At 35.7% G+C, this 20,344-nt stretch overlaps 1 protein-coding gene across 3 annotated transcripts in view; it reads right to left on the bottom strand.

The window, feature by feature from the left end:
- Positions 1-20,344, bottom strand: part of RASA2 (RAS p21 protein activator 2) — a 52,271-nt gene that overhangs the window by 3,702 nt on the left and 28,225 nt on the right. For 2 of the 3 annotated variants that reach the window (XM_075098825.1, XM_075098826.1), the window contains 16 exons: positions 18,458-18,530; positions 17,100-17,176; positions 15,619-15,717; positions 13,358-13,514; positions 12,026-12,174; positions 10,545-10,659; positions 10,013-10,087; positions 9,126-9,249; positions 7,683-7,789; positions 6,287-6,373; positions 6,128-6,205; positions 5,611-5,684; positions 4,258-4,364; positions 2,783-2,865; positions 1,654-1,862; positions 337-440 (listed from right to left, as the gene is read on the bottom strand). In XM_075098825.1, the coding sequence (XP_074954926.1) occupies positions 337-440; positions 1,654-1,862; positions 2,783-2,865; positions 4,258-4,364; positions 5,611-5,684; positions 6,128-6,205; positions 6,287-6,373; positions 7,683-7,789; positions 9,126-9,249; positions 10,013-10,087; positions 10,545-10,659; positions 12,026-12,174; positions 13,358-13,514; positions 15,619-15,717; positions 17,100-17,176; positions 18,458-18,530 (1,718 nt within the window). Of the gene's footprint in view, positions 1-336; positions 441-1,653; positions 1,863-2,782; positions 2,866-4,257; positions 4,365-5,610; positions 5,685-6,127; positions 6,206-6,286; positions 6,374-7,682; positions 7,790-9,125; positions 9,250-10,012; positions 10,088-10,544; positions 10,660-12,025; positions 12,175-13,357; positions 13,515-15,618; positions 15,718-17,099; positions 17,177-18,457; positions 18,566-20,344 lie in introns of all 3 variants that reach the window. The other variant, XM_075098827.1, reaches the window with a different exon arrangement.

Here is a 20,344-nt window from a genome sequence, read left to right as displayed (position 1 = left end):
AAAACTAATGCTTTCTTGCAACTCAACCATGTTCAACAGAATTCACTCCACAGTCCGAAAGAGGAGAGCAAAAACAGAAAAGCCACCGGCTACAGTTGCAGTTTCTGTTTAGACTGTTAAAGATATTTCATATATGCCAATTCAACTGGAACAACATGCATGCCTGATAGCTATTGTAAAGAAATGACTGAAGAATGTCTGATACCAGACCACTACAGGCAAAAATATAATCTGTCTCTCTACTCTCTTATTATTTACAGGTAAATTGGTAAGGCATCAGACTGATGGGCCTAAAGAATTAGAGCTGAATAATATTATTCTGAATTATTGGAGTACCTTCCAACTTCTGTAGTTTAGACATGTTGATAGTGAAAAGTGAGTAAATTCTTTCTGTCTCTCTGTCTCCATCAATCTCAATTTGAGTATCAGCAGGAACGTCTCTAAAAGGTGAAAGAGAAACGGGTAGTCAATATAAGTCATTCTTGAAAGGTTTGAATGGAAGTAAAAACTGACTGTTTCAATATACTTAGCCTTTTAATATGTCTATCACTCACAGACAGCTTCACAATCGCTACACAAAACTTAGCATTTGTTGCAAGTGTTCTGTAGAAACAGGCGTATACAGTTTTGAGGGCAATGAATAGCTTTTTCCAATACAATTTATAATCCAGTATATCAAGGGAAAAATACTTCAAAAGTATCAAAGCAAGGGTAATGATCACTGTTATTAAATGACAATTAAACTTTTCTTTTAAAATCTACTATACTTGAAAGGCAACCAGAAGAGAATGACAAGATACATTCCTAAACTAGAATAGTTAAAAACCAGAAAGACAAAACCAACCCAAAGTTATTTAGTAATGAGAATCTTTTGAACTGTTGAGAAACCTAATATAGGAATGAACTAAATAACATGGAAAAAGTATTATATATATTTTCAGAAATTTATCTTGTAGGACTTATACTGAATTTTAGAGGACTGACTGCCATCTTTAGTCTGTAATTTATGCAACATAACCAGTTATGGATAAATTTATTTTAAAAAAATAAGATCAGAGCATTTGTTTTCAGAAATCAGCAGCTTAAAGAAAGGCACTAATGCATTGTAAGATGTCATTCATTTTCCTGACATACCTACAAAACCCAAGCAATTCGTCAGAATCTACATCCAAAATTTAGCCAACTTTCTTAGTACATTGCATTTTAAAACATGTGAGGCTAAAATAAAAAAGTGACTGTATAAAATAAGACAATGTCATTAGGAAAAGAGATAGACTTCTAGGCTGAGCCCTCTGCAGCAAGGTATTTCGATTATTTCAAATAGATGACCTAGGTATGTTGTATTTCTGCATTCAGCTTGGCATCTGAATAAACTTGAGCTATTAAACTTATTATCTGTGTGGAAAGAAATCAACCATTCAATATTTCTGATTTATATGGTCAACTGGTTATCTTCATTTCATCTGGTGTCAGACGAAGTAAGAGACTTTATAAAATCCAGTACTTTGGGCCTTATTAGTAAGGTATTTTTTAATAGCATAACTTGCTGAAGCAGGCAGGGAAAGCCTTACCTTCAGATTTTCGAGTTGTATAGCGAATCATACATTATTTGCCCTACAAAACATATGTATTTTCATTTGAGAAGCGACTTACGCAGTGCAACGAGCACAGCCCACTGTGTTCTCTATTGTAGCCTTGCAGCAAAGCCAGCTCCCATTCAGAAAAGCAGAAGGATGGTAAAAACTAAGCCTCTTCTGGTTGCACCTTGTTACCCGGCAAAGAGCTTCTATCCACTCACTAGCTTCTACACAGTTATTTGCTTGGATATAGAGTGGTTTTTCTCCATGTAGTACTTGAAACATCTGTAGAAGAAACGCAACATTATTCTGCTCGGTAAAAAAAACCACCTAGTTATTGAGCAACTTTGGTTATGTCAAAATAAATTTCAAAGCACAGGCAGTTCAACAAAGCCAAATTAAGACTCAAAGTGGGACAAGGGAGAAAAGGTGGCTTGTCACCTCTTTCATTTTACTACACAGCCCTGTTTAGAAGAAAAAAAAACCCAACCCAACCAACCGAAAAAAAAAAAAAAACAACCCAGCTCCCTGTGTTCTGCCTACACCATTTCCTCATCCAAAAGAGAATTGTTAAAGAATTACAACATGATGCATTTTCTGTCCTCTTCATTCACATATCTTTAAATGTGACCTCAGACTTCAAGTTTCATATCCTGAGTAACAGAAGATTCCCAGAAGTCTCTCCTTTAGCCATCCTCAGCCTAAATAACAGCTCTACATTTATCACTGCCTCAGAATTTTTAAGTAACAACAGAAATATTGATGTGTTACAGGTCCAGAATGAGGCTGTGAGCACAGACAACTGTCTCAGCTGATGAAGGTATTGTAGGAAGTTCTTATCAAAAGGAATAAATATGTTCGGCAATATTACATTTCTAGTGGAACATAGTATAATACATACTACGAACACCTTACATGAAAGTGCTTTGTAATAAGGTCACAGTAGTTTTAACCTTCATTCCAGAAATTAGGTGGCAGAAGTCATAAAATCAGTCAGAAAAGTTGGTGCAGAGATCCAAATCTCCAGGTTAAGTTCCATGTTCAGAGTACTTGGAAATTCTGCGTACAACTTTTTATTCCTGATCTGAAAAAGATTTTTTTACTGAAACCCTATTACTAAACACTTCAGCAGCTCTATAAGCTAGTTATAATCTTTTATTTAAAGAACACATCAAGAATTACATATAAACTATCTTTTGACTCACATTTTTTTTGTTGAAGGAGCTCTCATCAAGTTTCTCCACTGCAAGGATGTTTTTGATTGGAATAGTGAAAATTGGTTCTTTATCTATAAAAAATTGTAAACAGACTGTGGAATAATCACTGGAGGTGACTTAGAAATTAAACTTATGTTTTTAGAAAAGGTACAGCAGTGAAGGAGCTGTCAGGGTGAAGCACAGCTGATATATGAGGAATCCATTCCATGGAAGTTCCCTAGTAACCATAAATGTTGCAATGCCAGGAGAACTTGGTGTCCGGAGGGTGGAGCAGTGTGGAGGCATTGCGGCCAGACTCTGTGATGAATGGGAACTCGAGGTACCATGGAGCTGGTACGCTGCATACTTGCTACCCTGGGCCAACACTCCATCATACTTTTGACAAAACGCTGTCCTTTTGGTGAACTTTGCTTATTATAATATCATTATAACACCAAAACACACCTCCATCCCAAAAGTTACCCGCCTCTAAGGTGCGACCACCCCTCACTGGGCATGTGCTTCAAATTTCTTCTAGTCTATGCTTTTAAAAGCAAAGCGGGGAAATGTTACACCGATCATAATAAAGGTATGTATGACTAGAGTCACTCAAGCTCCACCTGAAAGATAAAAAATAGTATAAAATGCGTGAAGAGGGTGTCGGGGAAGACTGGCTGAGCCTCTCTTCCCCCCCCCCCCCCCGCACTGGGACACCTTTGGGTAAGAACAAAACATCTGGTTATACCAAATGTTTCCCTGGGAAAACTTAGAAACCTCTCTATAGCTTCACTTAAATCTCTAATGCTTCATATTTGCTTAATGCATTTGTAGCCTAGCAGTGTTACTCATCATCTTAGTATTTGTGTGTGTCTGGGAACCAGCAATCTTATCACCGGTGATCCAAAGAACCTGTGTATCTGTTGCTTTAATAAACTGTACTATTCGTTAATCTAGCCGTGACAGTCCTCATTGAACGTGACCGGCCGGGGCATCTGGCAAATTAGTTACTAACAACAAATACCCTGATGAGTGGTTACTTCTACAACCCTCAGAAAATAAACCATTGACCAGGTCTGAGACTAAGGCTGGACTTAGCCGCACCTACACTCCTCTCTGAGAAGGAGTTTAGAAAGCAAGGGGGTCCTGTCTGAACCTCGTGACTCAACGGTAGGGTCTCTCCCTAGCCACTCCTCAGACTCTTACCACTAACGCATCACAGATGAGTGAAGCAATTTTTAAAACACTCTTTTATAGCCTCAGTCCACTGATACTGTAGGTTAAGTTCTCAAAATGTGCATTTTTATTACTGAGAAAATATACATGAATCATAGACAGAAGCATTTGGTAATTGGGGCACAGGTAACTAAAACACATCACGTACTTTAGGGAAAGAAAAAATTATGCAATTTAAAAAGCACAAGTCAGATGCAGACACTCAGAAAATATTGAGAAAATAAAAAAATTGTAAAATAAACATAATTTACCTTGCTGCTTGTGGTAGGTGAATTCTCTACTTGTTAGACAGAACCACCGCTTTTTGAAATTCTTTTTACCGATCCGAGTCCTCCCCTGAGCTCTTTTGTACATTTCCCTGTAAAGAGAATCAAATGAAATGCAATCATTGGTCTTTTGAAGAGCTTTCAAAACCATTTATTAAGATAACACATTCTTGTTCATCATGCAGCAACATAAATATCTACTTCATTGTAGATTAAAAAAAAATAAATCTACTAGTTGTTCAAAATAGATCCTGAAGACTACCTCCCAGTATGGTGATCGTGTACAGGGTTCCATAAACAGGAAAGGAGCTTGAAAAACATGAAACCCAGACTCTTGTTTGTAGCAGTGAATTTGGAGGGGCACTTATTCAGATCCGTAACTCCACATTTTCCCAAAAAGGAGTAAGGTGTATCCAACTACAAGATTCTCTCTTTCCTGCCACTTTCTACATGTGAATGTACTTGGCCTTATCCAGATCAGAAACTGAATATAAATGAATGACGCTGAACACAAATCAATAGCAAGGGTAGACACAAACTGTCTTCAGTACACTTTAAGTGTACTCACTAGCAACTATTTTTTTTTGAGCCACAGCCTTCAGTTTATAATACAGATTAGCTTCCAAATTGCTATTGCTAAGTGTTGATCCACTACAACTGTCTTCTAAATTTCTATTTAGTATTTTGGTAAGACTTATATTTCTTCCTCATTTGAAATTTGGATGCTTGTTTCACAGAAGAATCTTTACTTGCTATGAATCTGCTTCTCAGGAAAATACAAACATTTTTCCCCATGAATGTTGTTTGAATTAATTCATCAGCTATTCTTGATCAAAAAAAAGACAGTTTATTTCTTAGAAAGAATAATTTTTCACCTTGATTTTTATAAAAGCATTCTATAATTTACTGCTAAGTACTCCAATTACAGGGTATTTTTTTACCGTACTTTAAAGGCAGAACACTTGGCTGGCTCGGCTTAAACAGCATGCAAACTCATCCTAAATTAAATTAATACATTCTTTTAAAATACACCTTCACAATCTTGAATAAACCATCACAGAGCACACACTGAACTGTAACAAAAATGCAGACAGACTTTAATAGGTCTTAAGCTGCTTTTCATTATTTTTTCCAAAGTATTTAAAAGATGAGTTAAAGTTTACAGTTGCTGTTTTAAACTAATTCTGCAAATAAACAAAGAACTATCACAAATATCAAATATAATAATTTCTACAGTGTATCAAACATTTTAGTGAGCATTAATCAGATGTTGGCATTAATGAAAAAAAAACAGTGAAGTCTGTTCTGCTTTGCACGACAGATTCAAGATGGATTTACCCTTCTTTTAGATGTACTGGCTCACTCAGACCACTGGGCTCTTTACTTTCAGTAGAGGAAACATCATCTAGGAACTTAAGGAAAAATACACATGGAATATATACTATTCAGACACACAGAATAAATAACCAAAAGCTATTTTGAAAATATACGTGTACAGTTTCTTACAGAACAGAATAATTACTTTATGCAACAGAAGAAATGAAAATATATGGCAGGGACTTGGAACAGTGTAACAAGGGATGCCCATAAACCACACAAGATTTCTTTAATTGCTAAACAGCAGATCTAATAAAGCCTGTTTCAAAAAGAATTTTTTTTTAAAAATTGAATTAGTTTAGCCCACTATGTATAACTTGTGTGTCTTATTGTGTGGAACTTTTATTTTTAAGTGTCTGAAATAGACCACAATTTTTCTTTTTCTCTCTAGTAGGAAACTGAACAATAACACAGCCTTCTAATACTTAAGACTGACCAGAAACATCAACTACAAAAAAAAAAAGTTGTTGAAAGGTACCTTTTTAACAGATTCAGTAAATTTTTCTTCTTGAAATGTTTTGAAAAATTCACACATAAATGTCTCCTTGAAACTTGACTGAAAGAAAAGGTATACTGACATAAATAAACTTTCAAAGAATGTTGTCTATGAAATGAGTAAGAATTTTCTTAGCCTTACAAGTTTGCTTTTGGTCAAACTTCCCCAACTCCCCAGAGTCTGGATAGCTTTTGATATAAGAGTTAATGTTCTGGAAGTCTGTGCATCCTGAAATAAAGAAAGAAAATTCCCAAGTCACATGTTTTCATAATTCCAGGTAAAACTTCAATTTAAAAATGAAAATGTCACAGAAACTATTATATTACACAATGTAGGTAATCTGACACATCTTCATTCCTTTTATTCTTTGCCCAAAGAGAAGAAATGCATATGCAGTATTGTCCTCTATTAGCACTTGTGCTTTGTAAATATATCTGTATTTTATAAGCTACTGCACAGTGTTTAATATTTTACTCACTACCACTAGAAATTAATATTAGTACTTGGAAAATATTTTTACCTATAAAACATCTCAAACCCCTCAAATCCTGTAATTGTTACACATCTAATGCTTCTGAATTATTCAGAACTTTAAACATAACAAGCTACTGCTGGATAAATGGTAGAATTTTTCATAATACAAACTGAACTTAAAACTTTGTTATTAAGGCTTTTGCTTGATTTGTTTGCTACCTCACTGCTTGCATTTTAGTATAGGATTATAAGCATAGCTACACAAAGAGGCCTTGATGTTCCCTTTAAAATGTTTTACCTCAAGCGATAAAATCCTGTCATCTTTTTACTCAGTGAACTGATAATGTCAAAGGAATGAATGTGAGTAAGCAGATTTCTCTTTTGAAAGCACAACACACTCAAGTAGATAAAATAAGGTCATAAAAATAACCTCTGGAGCAGAGGATTTCATACATATTCTGTAATTTATGTGAAAATAATACAGGGTTGGTTTTTTTTAATCTCCATATTCCTGTCTTTGAAGACTTTTTTCAAATGCATATCTCCTTGACAATTTGAAGACTGAAAATGGAAGATCTAGCAACCCACTGCAACTAGTGGGGTCCAAAGTAAATACGTAGACCAATTACTGGATAACTCTACAAAGGTCTGTTTAGGACACAAACAGAAATATTTTTTGTAAAAGTAAAAGTGACATCTGGATATTTACCTTCCAAAGTGGAAGGAACCAATGCAGTAATGCAGTTTAGGTATATGCCTTAAAGAACCCTCAGTCACATTGGTATTCTAACAAAGCAGCACATTCCCAAAAAAGGCAGTGTCTTTAGTATCAATGGCTCTTCTACATCATTTGAGAACACCTCACAAAGCCTGAGAAATTTGATGCTTAAAGAACCACAAACGTCTTAGTTCCTCTGGTGAGGTATAAAATTGAAAAGTCAACCTAGAGACATTTAGTAATCTTATTTCCCAGTTACAGGCCCACTGAAAGTAACTTGTGCCTTCCCAGATAAACAGATCTGACGGTTATGAATAAAACAGAACAAAGCTTCACAAAACTTACTGGATGGTGAGGTCGTAAATGAAAAGTATGAGGTGAGACTACGGCTACAGCAAAGAAACGAAGAAACACAAAGCTGCTCACTGCAGAATACTGTACATGAGGGTCATCTGCAGAGAAAAACCATGAAATATAACATGCACTAAACTTAATAGGAAATAATGAAGACAGTCAACATAAAAATCCTTAATCAGGATTCCTCCATCACAGGAGACGTTTATATTTTATAACAGAATAGAAAAATCAGTGAAGTGCATGAAATGAGAAAGGTGATCATGGTAAGGAATGTTCTGTTCTTATAAAACTGGCTCATCAGCTCCACTACTAGGAACTATGAGATTACTGCAAGCATTTACACACACAGTGCCAACTAGGTATGGCTGTATGCACATTGAACCAAAAGAGAAAACACTGCAGCAGTTGCCTTTAAACACCAAGGCTATCAACTTCATTCACCCATAAAGCTAATCACTGACCAACTCAAATACATTAATGCTGCACAACAAATGCAGTCAACACGTATGAACATCTCCCATTCTGAGTTGCATCATAAAACCACGGTGTTACTAATTTTGATGCTCTAAGTGAGGATTTTCTCATTTAATATTTTGGGTATAGTTTCACCTTTATACTGGAAAATACAGTGGGATCACATTCTTACTCCACTGTCCGGGAAGTTAGCCTTTCTGAAAGGACTGTTTTAACTAGACGAATTTATGGCATCAGTTCCAGTGACAAACATGAATTAAAGGAAAGGTCCAGATTATGAGAAATAGATTCCTCCTTTGTAGCTTATTAAATGACATTTCAGATTTTAGTTGACTGAAATATAAGAGTATTTCAGACCCAGCATATTATTCCTATATTAAACCCATTCTGAAAGAATAAAGCTGTTCTAGTGCTGGTCACATTACAAATGCATTAAAACTTTACATTACCCACCCTCCCCAAAACTACCCATAAGTAGTAAAGCTGGACACTTAAGTCATGAATATGCTAGTCATAGTTAATATAGTTGCAGTTCATGTAGTTAAGATTTAAATACTGAATTAATTTTCAAGTTTACATCTTCCTTCTTTAGAAGCAATAAAGAGATCAGCTCTTCCAAATTTTACTTATCTTTCAACTAAATCATTTCCTGTATTACTTGTGCTTTTCTTCTAGCATCTCATATTTTTGTTGGTGACTTCTTATTTGCTGCTGTCTTTCAGTGTTTCTGACCTGCTATATTTTTGTATCAGAAAGTACAAAATTCTTGTTGATTGACCACAAGGCTTTACTATAACTTACAGACTGATAGAAAAGCAAATGCCTGATTGTCAAGGTAATAATTTCAGGGCACAGCTTTGGGCAAGACAAAAATTTTAACCATCTCCGTAAGGTAACTGCAGAACTTAAGTATTTCACTCTTAACACCCTTTTCAAATGTTTTTAGAGAACACTTACTTGGAAATCTTTTGGCAGCCAGATGCCTCAAAGAATAAAAAACATCACACATTAGGGTAGGACAACTTATACTTGACCGCACAATTTCACGGAATACTTTGTCTACATAATAGCGTAGATTTTCCTGCAATTATGAAAAAACAAAAGTATTTTTTTCAGGCCATTAACATTTGTACTTCGATGGTTTTTTTTCCTGAACACAAACATAATACTACAATTTATTTTTTTCAAAACACTGTCTGACTATTCAGTTATGTATTTTAGTACAGTGCATATTTCAAAAGCCTTGTAATATTTATGTGGTATTACACATTAACAGATTATGTTAATTATTATTATTATCTGTTACAGGTTAACAGATAATGATATTCACTTACGTTAGAATACATAAGCAGTGTCTGGTAAAACTGTCAAAACCCGTTTTTGTAATATGACAACGTGTTACAAAGAAGGAGCACTTCCCATGCATACCTAGTGAATGTTAGTTTAGTTTGTTGCAGCTACTATTGCCTTAGATGTCATCCCCTGGTAACAGGCAAGCAGCAAGCAAAACCTCAAATGAAAAGTGTTAAAGTAGTCCTAAATAGCTACTTCATCATCTAGATGGTGATTACAGACCATCTGGAATCAAAACACCCAACAAATCAGTAAGGAAGAGTATCACGCTCTAATTAGTTTCTCCTCCTTGTCCCACTTTCCACTGGACTTTTCCTTTGCTGTTTTCATAAACATAAGACAAAACAACTTTTCCTTTGCTTACTCTGGAATCAGAGAATTATACTGCTTCCGTAAGTTACTCATTTTCCATTACACATAGCTGCTTCTTAAAATATTTTTGTCAGATTTTGAGAAAGCTTAAATTAGGAAAAACAGATTAGGAAACTCACCATGTTAATTTCTACATTATCCCCTTCTTTTAATTTGATGGGATCTATTTCACAGGGTTTAGGAGACTCACATATCTGAAACAAACAAACAAAACTATAGGAGTTCAATTCTTCAGACAGAAAGCATGGAAATGCACCTATTTGAAACTCAATTCTGCCCTAGATTTAGGGGTAAAACTCCAAGTAAGTCCGAACGATGGATAATAGCATGCATTAGTCATCCTCGTTTTTGTGTGTGCCTTTTTACATGGATCAGCTACATAAAGCATCATGTGGGTAAATTCTGCGATGTGTTAGAGGCTGGAGCAACTGTCATTGACTGTTTATTTTCAATCATCCAGAACATGAATAACAAAAAGGAGCTCCTCCCACTAAACTTAACCAATTATTGCTCAATATAACCTTCCTCTACAATTCCCCCAACTGAGTGATTACTACCACACAGAGAGCTGTGAGAAAAATGCCTATCAAAGAGACAAGATACCCCAGGGGGCTAAAGTGTTCTAAAAACAGTTTTAGTAGGATAACCTACCTCATCAATAACAGGTTTCAAGGTAACCTTTAGGTAGTGCTTCCCCACTATTTTCATCATTTCATCTACACATCGAGTTGCTAACGAGTTGCCTCTGAAGATTGTGTTTGCTTCTCTGTAAGAAAATAATTAATTTTATTTGAACAGGAAAAAATAAGAAGCTCAGTTAGAAAATTTTATTAATACTTTATCTTGCTATTAAATAATTACTTTTTAAAAAACCTTTTTTCATATATTTCAGCAGGAATTCCAAAACGTAGATACCCAGGTTGCAATGGCACTCAGAAACAGAAAGAGAACAAACAAGATGATGATGATGATGATATTATTATTATAGTTATTACCAAACCCAGGAACATAAATAAAACCATAAGGGAAAGCCTAAGAAATTTTAGACAAAGGGGGTTATAATCCAGTGCTGAATGAGAGAAAGAACAATTGGGAAAAAATCCAAAATAATGTAGACTTGCACCTCACTGACATACAATTCTTCCTCCAGCAGTCTTGGTGAAAAAAATCTTAGAGCTATAATAAATAGCATACTGCTACACTACACTGATAAACTCACTTTAATGAAAACTTATTTAATCTAGAGTTATGCTTTTTATTCATTACAGCTGTTGAAAACTGAGAGCCAGCTGTGCAAAGCAAATCTTTAATCTGAAGAGATTTAGTTTAATCTTTCTTTGTTACAGTTCCATTATAACAGAAAGGAATGTGTACACTAAAATGCAGTTTAGAAAATTTTTTTCCCATGAGTCACCTCTTTCTACACAGTGAAATTGTCTCACCTTACTTAAAACTGGAGTAAGTCAGCTTTGAAATGAACCATTCTGTGGTGACAAAATAAATCCCTTCCACATCTCCACAGGACACGACTCGGCACCTCAGCAGCCACTACTCCAGTCTACTTCACTTCTCTCCTAACCACAGAGCTGCAAATTCACAGGCCATAGACTGCTACTGGGAAAAACTCCTGTGCTTGCTACTTTCAAGGCATGCAGGAAGACACATACTTACTTATAAGGCATCTTTGCAGGAAAAAAAAAGTACCCCTCATTTAAGTCACATACTAAAGAAAACAGGATAAGATTCCCAGCAATTTTTAAAATATTAAGTACCAATCTAATGACCAGTAAAATTTGAAGAGCAGCCAAATTATGACATTTTAAAATAAAAACTATGTGCTCTTAGACACAACTCTAGACTGTTGGCTTGCTATGTTTAGCTGTATACTAGCTTCAAAAAACTTCACAAAATGTTACCAAATAGCACACACTCATTAACTCTGAATTCCAACTTCAGTGTGTTTATAATCAATGTTTTTACAAACTATCTTTGAAAGATGAACATATTGAGTCAGTTTTACGTAATGACAGAAAGAAATTCAACATGCTTACTTATCAGTGTTGTATCATGAAGCCCTTAAACTCTAAGAATAATTTAAAAAGGCATGACATCACTAAGCATAAAATACATACTGGGTGTCCTTCAGATCTAGTTCTGCCACTGCAGCAACAAATGGAACTAGCTTATGGTGGTGCAGCAATAATCGTACAAGAGGAAGAACAGCATCGTACTTGTCTCGACAAACTTCACTCAGTATGTAGGCAGCAGATGCAGAAATCGGCTGTGAGAAAGCAGAAAATGAAATCAGAGTGCAGTAGTTAGACGTTCTTCGTGTATTTGGCAAAGCACAGATCAAATCTAACAAGACTACAGACAGCTTCTTAAAAGAAATTTTCAACATTTCCTCTATAACATAGCAATTAAAAGTTTCTATTATACATAAATAGTTAACTGAAAATTATTATTATTACACTATACTTGATATTTAGGAATGAAATTGAGCACCTACACACCCTTCTCATTCTGCCTAAAGTGTTACGATTTGGCTTTGTCACAAATCCAAGTAGGAGGCAGTAAGCAATTGCTTTACTGTAATGTCATGTATCTTTATAGGACTTTAAAAACTATAATCAGAGGACATTAAAACACATTTATCACACTTCTAAAGTGTCTGTCACCATTATACAGTTGGGAATTTCAATAAAAAACCCAATCAAGTTACTTCATTTAAGTAAAAAAGGACAGCTGCTGACCACTGCTAGCTACATACTCAGCTCTTCCTGAATTCCAGTGAAGTAGCATTTGAATATGGGCTAGTAAAAATTTTAGTCACAATCTGCTTCCTCTTTATTTTTCTTCTCCTCTGCCAGTATTTCACCAACACTGAAGTGAAGAAAGGCTATAAAAGGCCTAGGAATATAAAGCCTGGTTACTATAATTTGATTCCTGTCTCAATGCCATGTTAACCATCTACCACACTTCTCTCTTTGTCACCATGTCCATGTGAGGAATCCAGTCATGCTGATTAACATACTGGGAAAGACAGAAGCAATTGAGAAGAAGCGGAATTAGAAATCAATTCTGAAGCAGACCATTTTGGTTAAAGGTGATTAGCTGCCCCTTGAATGCCAACAATGCCCTGGAAAACCACTAAATCCAGGAGGCCAATAGCAGCTAGTGGGAAAAGACAATGTTGAAAAGACCAGCGAACAAGAAGAAAGTATTTTATCTCTTCCAGTCAGAGAGTACAGCTTATTTCACTGTCTCTGCCGGCTCTTCTAAAATAAGAAGAAAATCTTGGTAGTTTGGATCAGAAGTAAATGCACTACAAGCTGCTTGTAGCAGAGTAATTTATGCAAAGGAATAAAAAAATTCTCTAGATACGCATACTTCACATTGTCTCATACAGGACTACATAATTAATTTTAAGTTTTCATTTTAAAAGAAATTTTCAACGAAAGTACCTGAACATCTGAAGATTTTAGCAGCAAGTTTCTTAGAGAAGTGTAGTATTCAGATGGAAGTACACAGTCTTCAGTATAACAGATGTTTAATCTAAGTGATCCCAAATCATCAGTTTTAGACGACTTGTTTCCATTTTCTCTTGGTTGAAGTAAGTACCTGAAAGCAACAGCAGTTCCAAAATATTAGATTCATATTTTACTAATCTAATTCTACAATAAAGCAAAGTATCACACTTAATTATTTCAGTATGCATAAACTGAGTCTGAAAACTAGCAATAAAATTCACATTTAAAAAATTGAGACCAAAAAAAAGAGTGGTGTTTGATGCACCTTTAGCACATAACAAAACATGTATTTATTTTCTCATATCCTTCTGAACAGTGAAATTAAGTACAAGAAGTATATCCTAACTGGGATAGCAGGTATAGTTAGAAATTATGTTGGACCTTCTCATTTCACATCGTCTAGGTTACATTTAGGGTGTTGGACATTGCAGTGTCAAGAATTTACATGATCTGGTCTGAAACCAGTAAAAATACATAATATTAACAGGCTGCATTCCTGAGAACAAGACTAAAGGAAAACAAAATTGTGCTTTTTTCCTACTCTCAGTACAAAACATATTAAACAATTCTTCATTGGCATTTGCTGTAGTTCAACTGCATTCCAACAGGAGGTGCAGCCCTACAAAAACTTTAACAGCTGTTAAGTAGTATCACAGTACAGTTTCAACATTCAGCCCGACAAACTGAAATCGTATCTTCAAATATTCTTTTACGATCATTTCTAATTGTACTTCTACAATCAGGGGATCAGATATTTTTTAATAATCAGATGCATTGCCCATGAAGGCATGTTAATATAAAGTAGAACTGATTTACAAGGAGAACCTCTCATGACTCTTAGCCTTATTTTCCAAATATTTAGTACTGGTGATACTGCTTTACCTGCTGTACTTCAGCTGTATTCAAAAATGCCTTAAGTAAACTAGTAATAGTAAAAAAAATTAGTTATTTTTAATCACAGAACTGTTTTTGATAAGCAGATGATAATTGGATATGAGGGTGTTCAATAAAAGGTATGCCTACAAAGTACATCAGCAGACACAAACCTCTCTTCTGATACTTCAAGTGAACTGGATGTGAGTTGGGTCAATTCAAAAAGCTATACAAACACAACACACTGGTAATGAGTCCATGCTAATATCACCTCTCTCTTCACAGGCTGTTAATTGTTAAGCATGTCATTATGTTAATATGGTCATTCAGCTTTTCATCAGTTCAGAGCACTGGCAGAACAAGCCTGTGTCTGCAATACACTGTAAAAAACTGAAAATACTGACACGAACATTTATTATGTTTAGGATCAAACACTAGGACTAAGTAAGAATCAGAGTTCATCTCTGACACGTCCAAGACACTTGGAGTCTGAGGTGGGTACACAGAGCAGAGCCATAAGGGCTCCTAGCCAAGACCCGTGATCCACTTAGTTCCTATTTACCCACTTCCTTCCTATGTGTTTTCTACATGGATACGCAAGGACTTTCTCTACTCTTTTCTTTGAACTGGAAGGTGCACTAAAAGCAGAATATTCTATACACTTTGAGGCATTTGAGGCTGCTTTACTCATCACTTCCTGCTGCTAAGCATGTGGGATAGTAAGCAAGAACTTCACAAGGCAGGTTGCTGCTATGTTATAGGCAGAGGTCTGTCTTTCCTGAATTCCCTTCAATACCTTACACTTCCAGCTTTTAAACTTCTCTGCCTGCTCCCATGAAATGACATTGGGTTGGTTCCAGAAGATCCTTTCTGAACCTCCCCAAGCAAAGCAAGCCATACTTAATGATTATTTTAAAATAAACTCTTCATCAGTCACTCTGGAAATCTGAATTACGAAATTAATTACGAGTGATGCACTTCCAAGAAGTTGCAGGTGGTTAGGCTGAAAAGCATACATTGATCACTAAAACCCAGCAAGCTGAGTGAAAGGTAGTTACGCTCACTCTTCCCTTTCTTTACTCTCCACACTTTCCCCTCAAATGCATGACCTATTCTGTGGGAGTGGGCAGACTGGGGGAGAAGAGCTAAATGTACCCTCTGGCAAGGTTAATTTATTGAGCAGGGAAACACTCTAGAAAGATGCTTTACCTAGACTAGAACAGGAAGATATATTTTAATGGATAGTTAAAATAAAACATATCCTTTGCAAGGGAAGATCTGCAAGACAGAGGCAAATTCACTTCTAATCCACCATTTCTCACCATGCTTGAAAGGAATCATTTCTTAACACCTTCACAGGAACTTTAATTTCTCCTAGAAAGATGTCTTGTACCAAATTTCCGTTATTCCATAGGTCAACCCTGAAAATAAGAACATTGCTTAATTTTTTCTTCCTCCAGAGAGAAATAAAAATCTTAAAGTTAACAGTAACTGCCTTACAGCACTTTTCCACATGCATGCAGGCAGGAAATGTTAGAAATCTCACTCCATTCTAATTAAATCAAGAAGAATCAAATGAGTGGCTTATTCACCCATAAAGAACAGATAGAGAAACAAACAGTGAGAGTTAGACTCGCAGACCTTGCATCAGTAAATAAAAGTGACACTGGCAACATATGTATTCTGAGCAGTCTCCACCCCAAAAACTGTGCACATTTCTTCTCAGGTAATTCAAGTGACTTTTTAACCAATATATTTACATATCCCTATCTAACTGCTGAAATTTGGCACACTGCAATGCCACACCAACACATGCGCTTGTTTTCTGAATAGCGGCTCATATGCTTACAACTTCAAAAGGAGGAATCACAGACTCCAGACATGCACCTTGGGTGTTTTCTATTACTTCTTACCTCTCTGACATTTCTGACAGACAGCAGTTGTTAAGAAGAACAAAAAAAATTAATACTAGATTTGTTGGGGCATGACTATTTTTCTAAATATATTTGCATCCATAGTGAAATACACAGTTCTAAATAAGATATTCATGAAGCTAATAGTTAAAAATGCACATACTAAGGCAGTTCTATAATGGCTATTAAAACCCACCACTAAATTATTCTTCTGAGGCCTGTTAGGAAACATATGCTAGCCTTGAAGACTTTTTGTCATTCCGCAGATTCGGGGCATGCATGTGCATGAGCACAATAAAGAAACAGAGTACAGGGGCTCTCAACTGTTCTAACTACATTGCACAAATACAGACAGACCTGCTCCAAGGGTAGAGGAGCAGAAAAAGGGAATATATGTCAAAGTATTCTTTGCATTTGCATGCAAAAGATGCAACACAAATGCTCCTCTAAGAAGAAATGCAAAACCATAAGAATCTCACAAGAGAGGCTTTTCCCTCTGTTTTTATTGAAAGAGCCAACTACGTCTGAAAATATAGACTAGCATCAGGTATGCTATTACCAGTCATTACAAGTTCTGTTATAAGTATTCTGCCCAGAATAATATATATTCATAGGAGGTCCTCATGCCTCTTTACTCACAGGCACAGGAAGCAAATTTAGGCTGGTAGATACACTCTACCGCTATTTACTTAAAAAGAAAACCCCTCATCTTCAGTAACAAACACATGAAAAAATTTTAGTAATTTTATAAGTTAGGAAGATCTTTTCTACAAGTCTGATCAGTAGTTCTCTGGAGTTACACTAAAATAAAACCTTTTTTTTATTGTCTTGATGATAAAATATTATGATTTATTAGTTATAAATATAACTTTCTAATCTATAAAACTTACCTGACTTCTAGTTTCTCAATATCTTCTTCTTCCACCTGAAACTGGGACTTTTTGGTATAACTGCTGGACCTGGTTACCTGCAGATAAATTCCCCTCATTAACACACTTTTTACTGTTGTATTACGGATGTCAAAACCCAAAAGAAAACCCTGCCTCTAACATTGGTAAATAGTTACTCTTCCTTTTCAAAAGGCTAAAATTCAGGTCACCAAACAAACTGCCGCCTTTTGACAGAAAGGAGGTGAAAAATGGGTCAAGAAGAGTTCATGGGGGAACCTGATGAGGGCTAGCTGGTATCTAAGGGAATTACAGTATAGATTTATTAGAAAAAACAAGAAGGAAGTTTGACATGAAACTGGCAAGAATGTCTTCGGTTTCAGCATGAGCCCCAAGAAAGCATTAAAGTTAGTTCTGAAATGTTTAAAGAAACAACAAGTCAGTCCACTCTTCTTGCCCTAGTTGTACCACAGTTGTAACCTCTTACTTCAACTTTCTTCATTTCTTGACTGACTGCATTCTCAGTTGTAATAATAAAGTTATAGGAGTGGTTTGGATCACATTTTTATCCTAATACCTTACTTCCTAAGAAATTACATTCAGTATCTTGAGCAGGTCAACTGAAACACATGCCATATGTTGATACTCTGTACGTAAGGAAGGAACAATTTCTCACTGAAGTCCCACAGCAGGACCAAGATCTATATAAACACAATGAATTATAATACATTTGAGGCACATGTAAATAGTTGTACTACTTCCAACTCTCAGCTGAACAGTATAGTATGCTTCCATGCAAATGTAGTTTCTATTACAGAAAGAAATCAAATGAAAATTCAAACCCATAATTTGGTTACTGTACAGTAACTCATGTAGAATTTAAATCAACTCCTAAATAACAAAAAGTTAATAATCTTTTAAATAAAATAATAAAACTAGCCTTTATTAGGTATAATTGCTACATTGTTTTATTAAAGAAATATGTTGGGTGTTTTTTTAGCTCAATGTTCTTGAAAATATTTAAATCTAATTCCACAAAATAGCTTAACTATATAGCTTAAATCCCAGAACTCCTGATGGCAACAGATGCTACACAAAGTGATTAAGGGTAACAAATTACCTTCACATATGTACTTGTGAGGAAGTAATTTTTCACATAGCAATTGAAAAGGAATGCTGTTGTCTGGCAGCCCCCCGAAATTTAAGTATGTCATTCACTTCCATTATGAGAGGCTAGTAAAAGCTCTTCAGTTTGCTCAAAGAGAGCCTTCTGTGTCAGGTACTGCTATGTAGCTTGCTTAAAAATATTTCAAGAGTTGCATAAAACAGATAAACAGGCAGAATACCACACAAAAAGTTACCTCAAAATAAAATGTTTCGTTAAACTGCGGATTGCTTGTTTTCTTCTTTACTTTGGTCTTCTTTTGGTCATTCCTGTTCCAATGTGGTAAAATTTTTACCATAGACAACTTAAACACACAATTTTAAGACATTCTATTGTCAAGAAGGACCCATGCATTTAAGTTAAAACATTTTTTGTCATTTTAGAGATAATTTTGATCAATGAAGAAAAATCTTAAAATAGAATTTCATCTTCACAACATAGTTTGAAAAGTTAAAATTTCAAGTGCTGTATCTAGTTAATTGCGCATCTGTCCAGCCCAAGGTTTTCTATTTCATTTCCCAAACCAGTATAATTTACACATATCAAGTAAAAATATATCAACAGTTTCTAAAGCATTTCAAACTTAAGTCTGCAGACAATTTCACCAGTGCTTTCAGGTTACAAGCACAGTTTTCCTCATCTTGTTCAACTGTCAGTTTCTGGTTTTCGCACCCTCTTTTGTGGGAAAATACCCACTACTTCTTTACAGGCAGAGGCTTACACCAAGCCACTGAATGTTTCCTTTGGAAGGAATTGCTGCTAATGCTAGATGCTAAATAGCATAGGGTCAAACAAAACAATCGCTCCCCACTCCCTTCTGTTTAGATAATTTTTTAAATTTTACATATTCATTAAAAAAAATACAAACAATACAGTCTTAGTAAAGGGCTACGATAGTATAAAAATGCTTTCTAAAAGACTCAAATATAAAATGGGGGTGGGGGGGAACAGACAAGGGAAAAGAAGAATTGTCCTGGACATCAGCTAACTGTTTTCAGGCGCTGGCATACAAATATTCCAGTCATGGTATATGAGTCACACATGCATGAGATTGGAAAATCTTAACCAGGAACTTCTGTGAGATTTGCACATATATTCCCATACCAACAGGGTAAATACTGTGTGGGACCAACATTCTCCCAGTTCCATCTACATCACAGGATTCAAATTGGAAATATATGTCAATTTATCATCTTTGGCAGTCAACACCATGCTTACTAGGTATAATGGTCAAATCTCCCTAGTCCTCTTAAAAAAAACCCAGCCAACCAAACCAAAAAAACCCAAAACACACACAAAAACCAGACCAAACAAAAAACCAACAAAAAACCACACCACCACCACCTACCAAAAAACCCCTGACCCAAACCTAAAAAAAAAAAAAAAAAAAGAAAAAGAAAAAAAAAAAAAAAAAGAGTGATCACGTGTTACCAACAAAGAAGAAAACGCCCCATTCACTCAGAGCTTACTCAGGGACAATCCTTCCAAAGTCTTTAAAACCCTCAAGTTTGCTAGCAGACTTTCTGGTACTATGCTCACAGTGGCAATTCTTCAGTACTGGAGAAAGTAAATAGACTTAGGCTTGATGTTGCGAAAAAGAAACAACTGAAACCTAGTTTAACTGAGATGTTATTAGGCAGGGACTTGCAGATAGTGAATGTGTGGGATGAGATCTATCTTAAATGAAAAACCCAATGGCTATTCAGGATCACCAGTTCAAAAAAAGGAGGCATTTAAACTGTAGGGACTTTCAGTAGCATCCCAAAGGTGCTGGTGTTAGAAAGGTCTCACCAGAACCTCTACTCTCTTGCTTCCTCCCAGCTGCTAAATGTGTGCTGTGAAGAAATTTACACATCAGGAAAAACTGGGAACAGAGGAAGGTGGGTGAGCAATTGACTACATTGTCCCACACAGGAATTTGACAAAAATAAATAGGAAATACAGTGCAGATATCAAGAGTCCAGTACTAAGCCTGAGAAGAAAGAAAGAACTGAGTGGCAAAGTGGTTCTTGACTAGTGCAGACCATTCAGGCAGACCAAATACCTTCACAATCTCAAGAGTACGGTAGGGAAGGGGAGAGTA

This window comes from Phalacrocorax aristotelis, chromosome 7 (genome assembly GCF_949628215.1).
Source record: "Phalacrocorax aristotelis chromosome 7, bGulAri2.1, whole genome shotgun sequence".
In the NCBI taxonomy this organism is placed as follows: domain Eukaryota; kingdom Metazoa; phylum Chordata; class Aves; order Suliformes; family Phalacrocoracidae; genus Phalacrocorax; species Phalacrocorax aristotelis.
The sequence above is the reverse complement of the archived record's forward strand: the minus strand, read 5'-3'. Positions and strand labels throughout refer to the sequence as shown.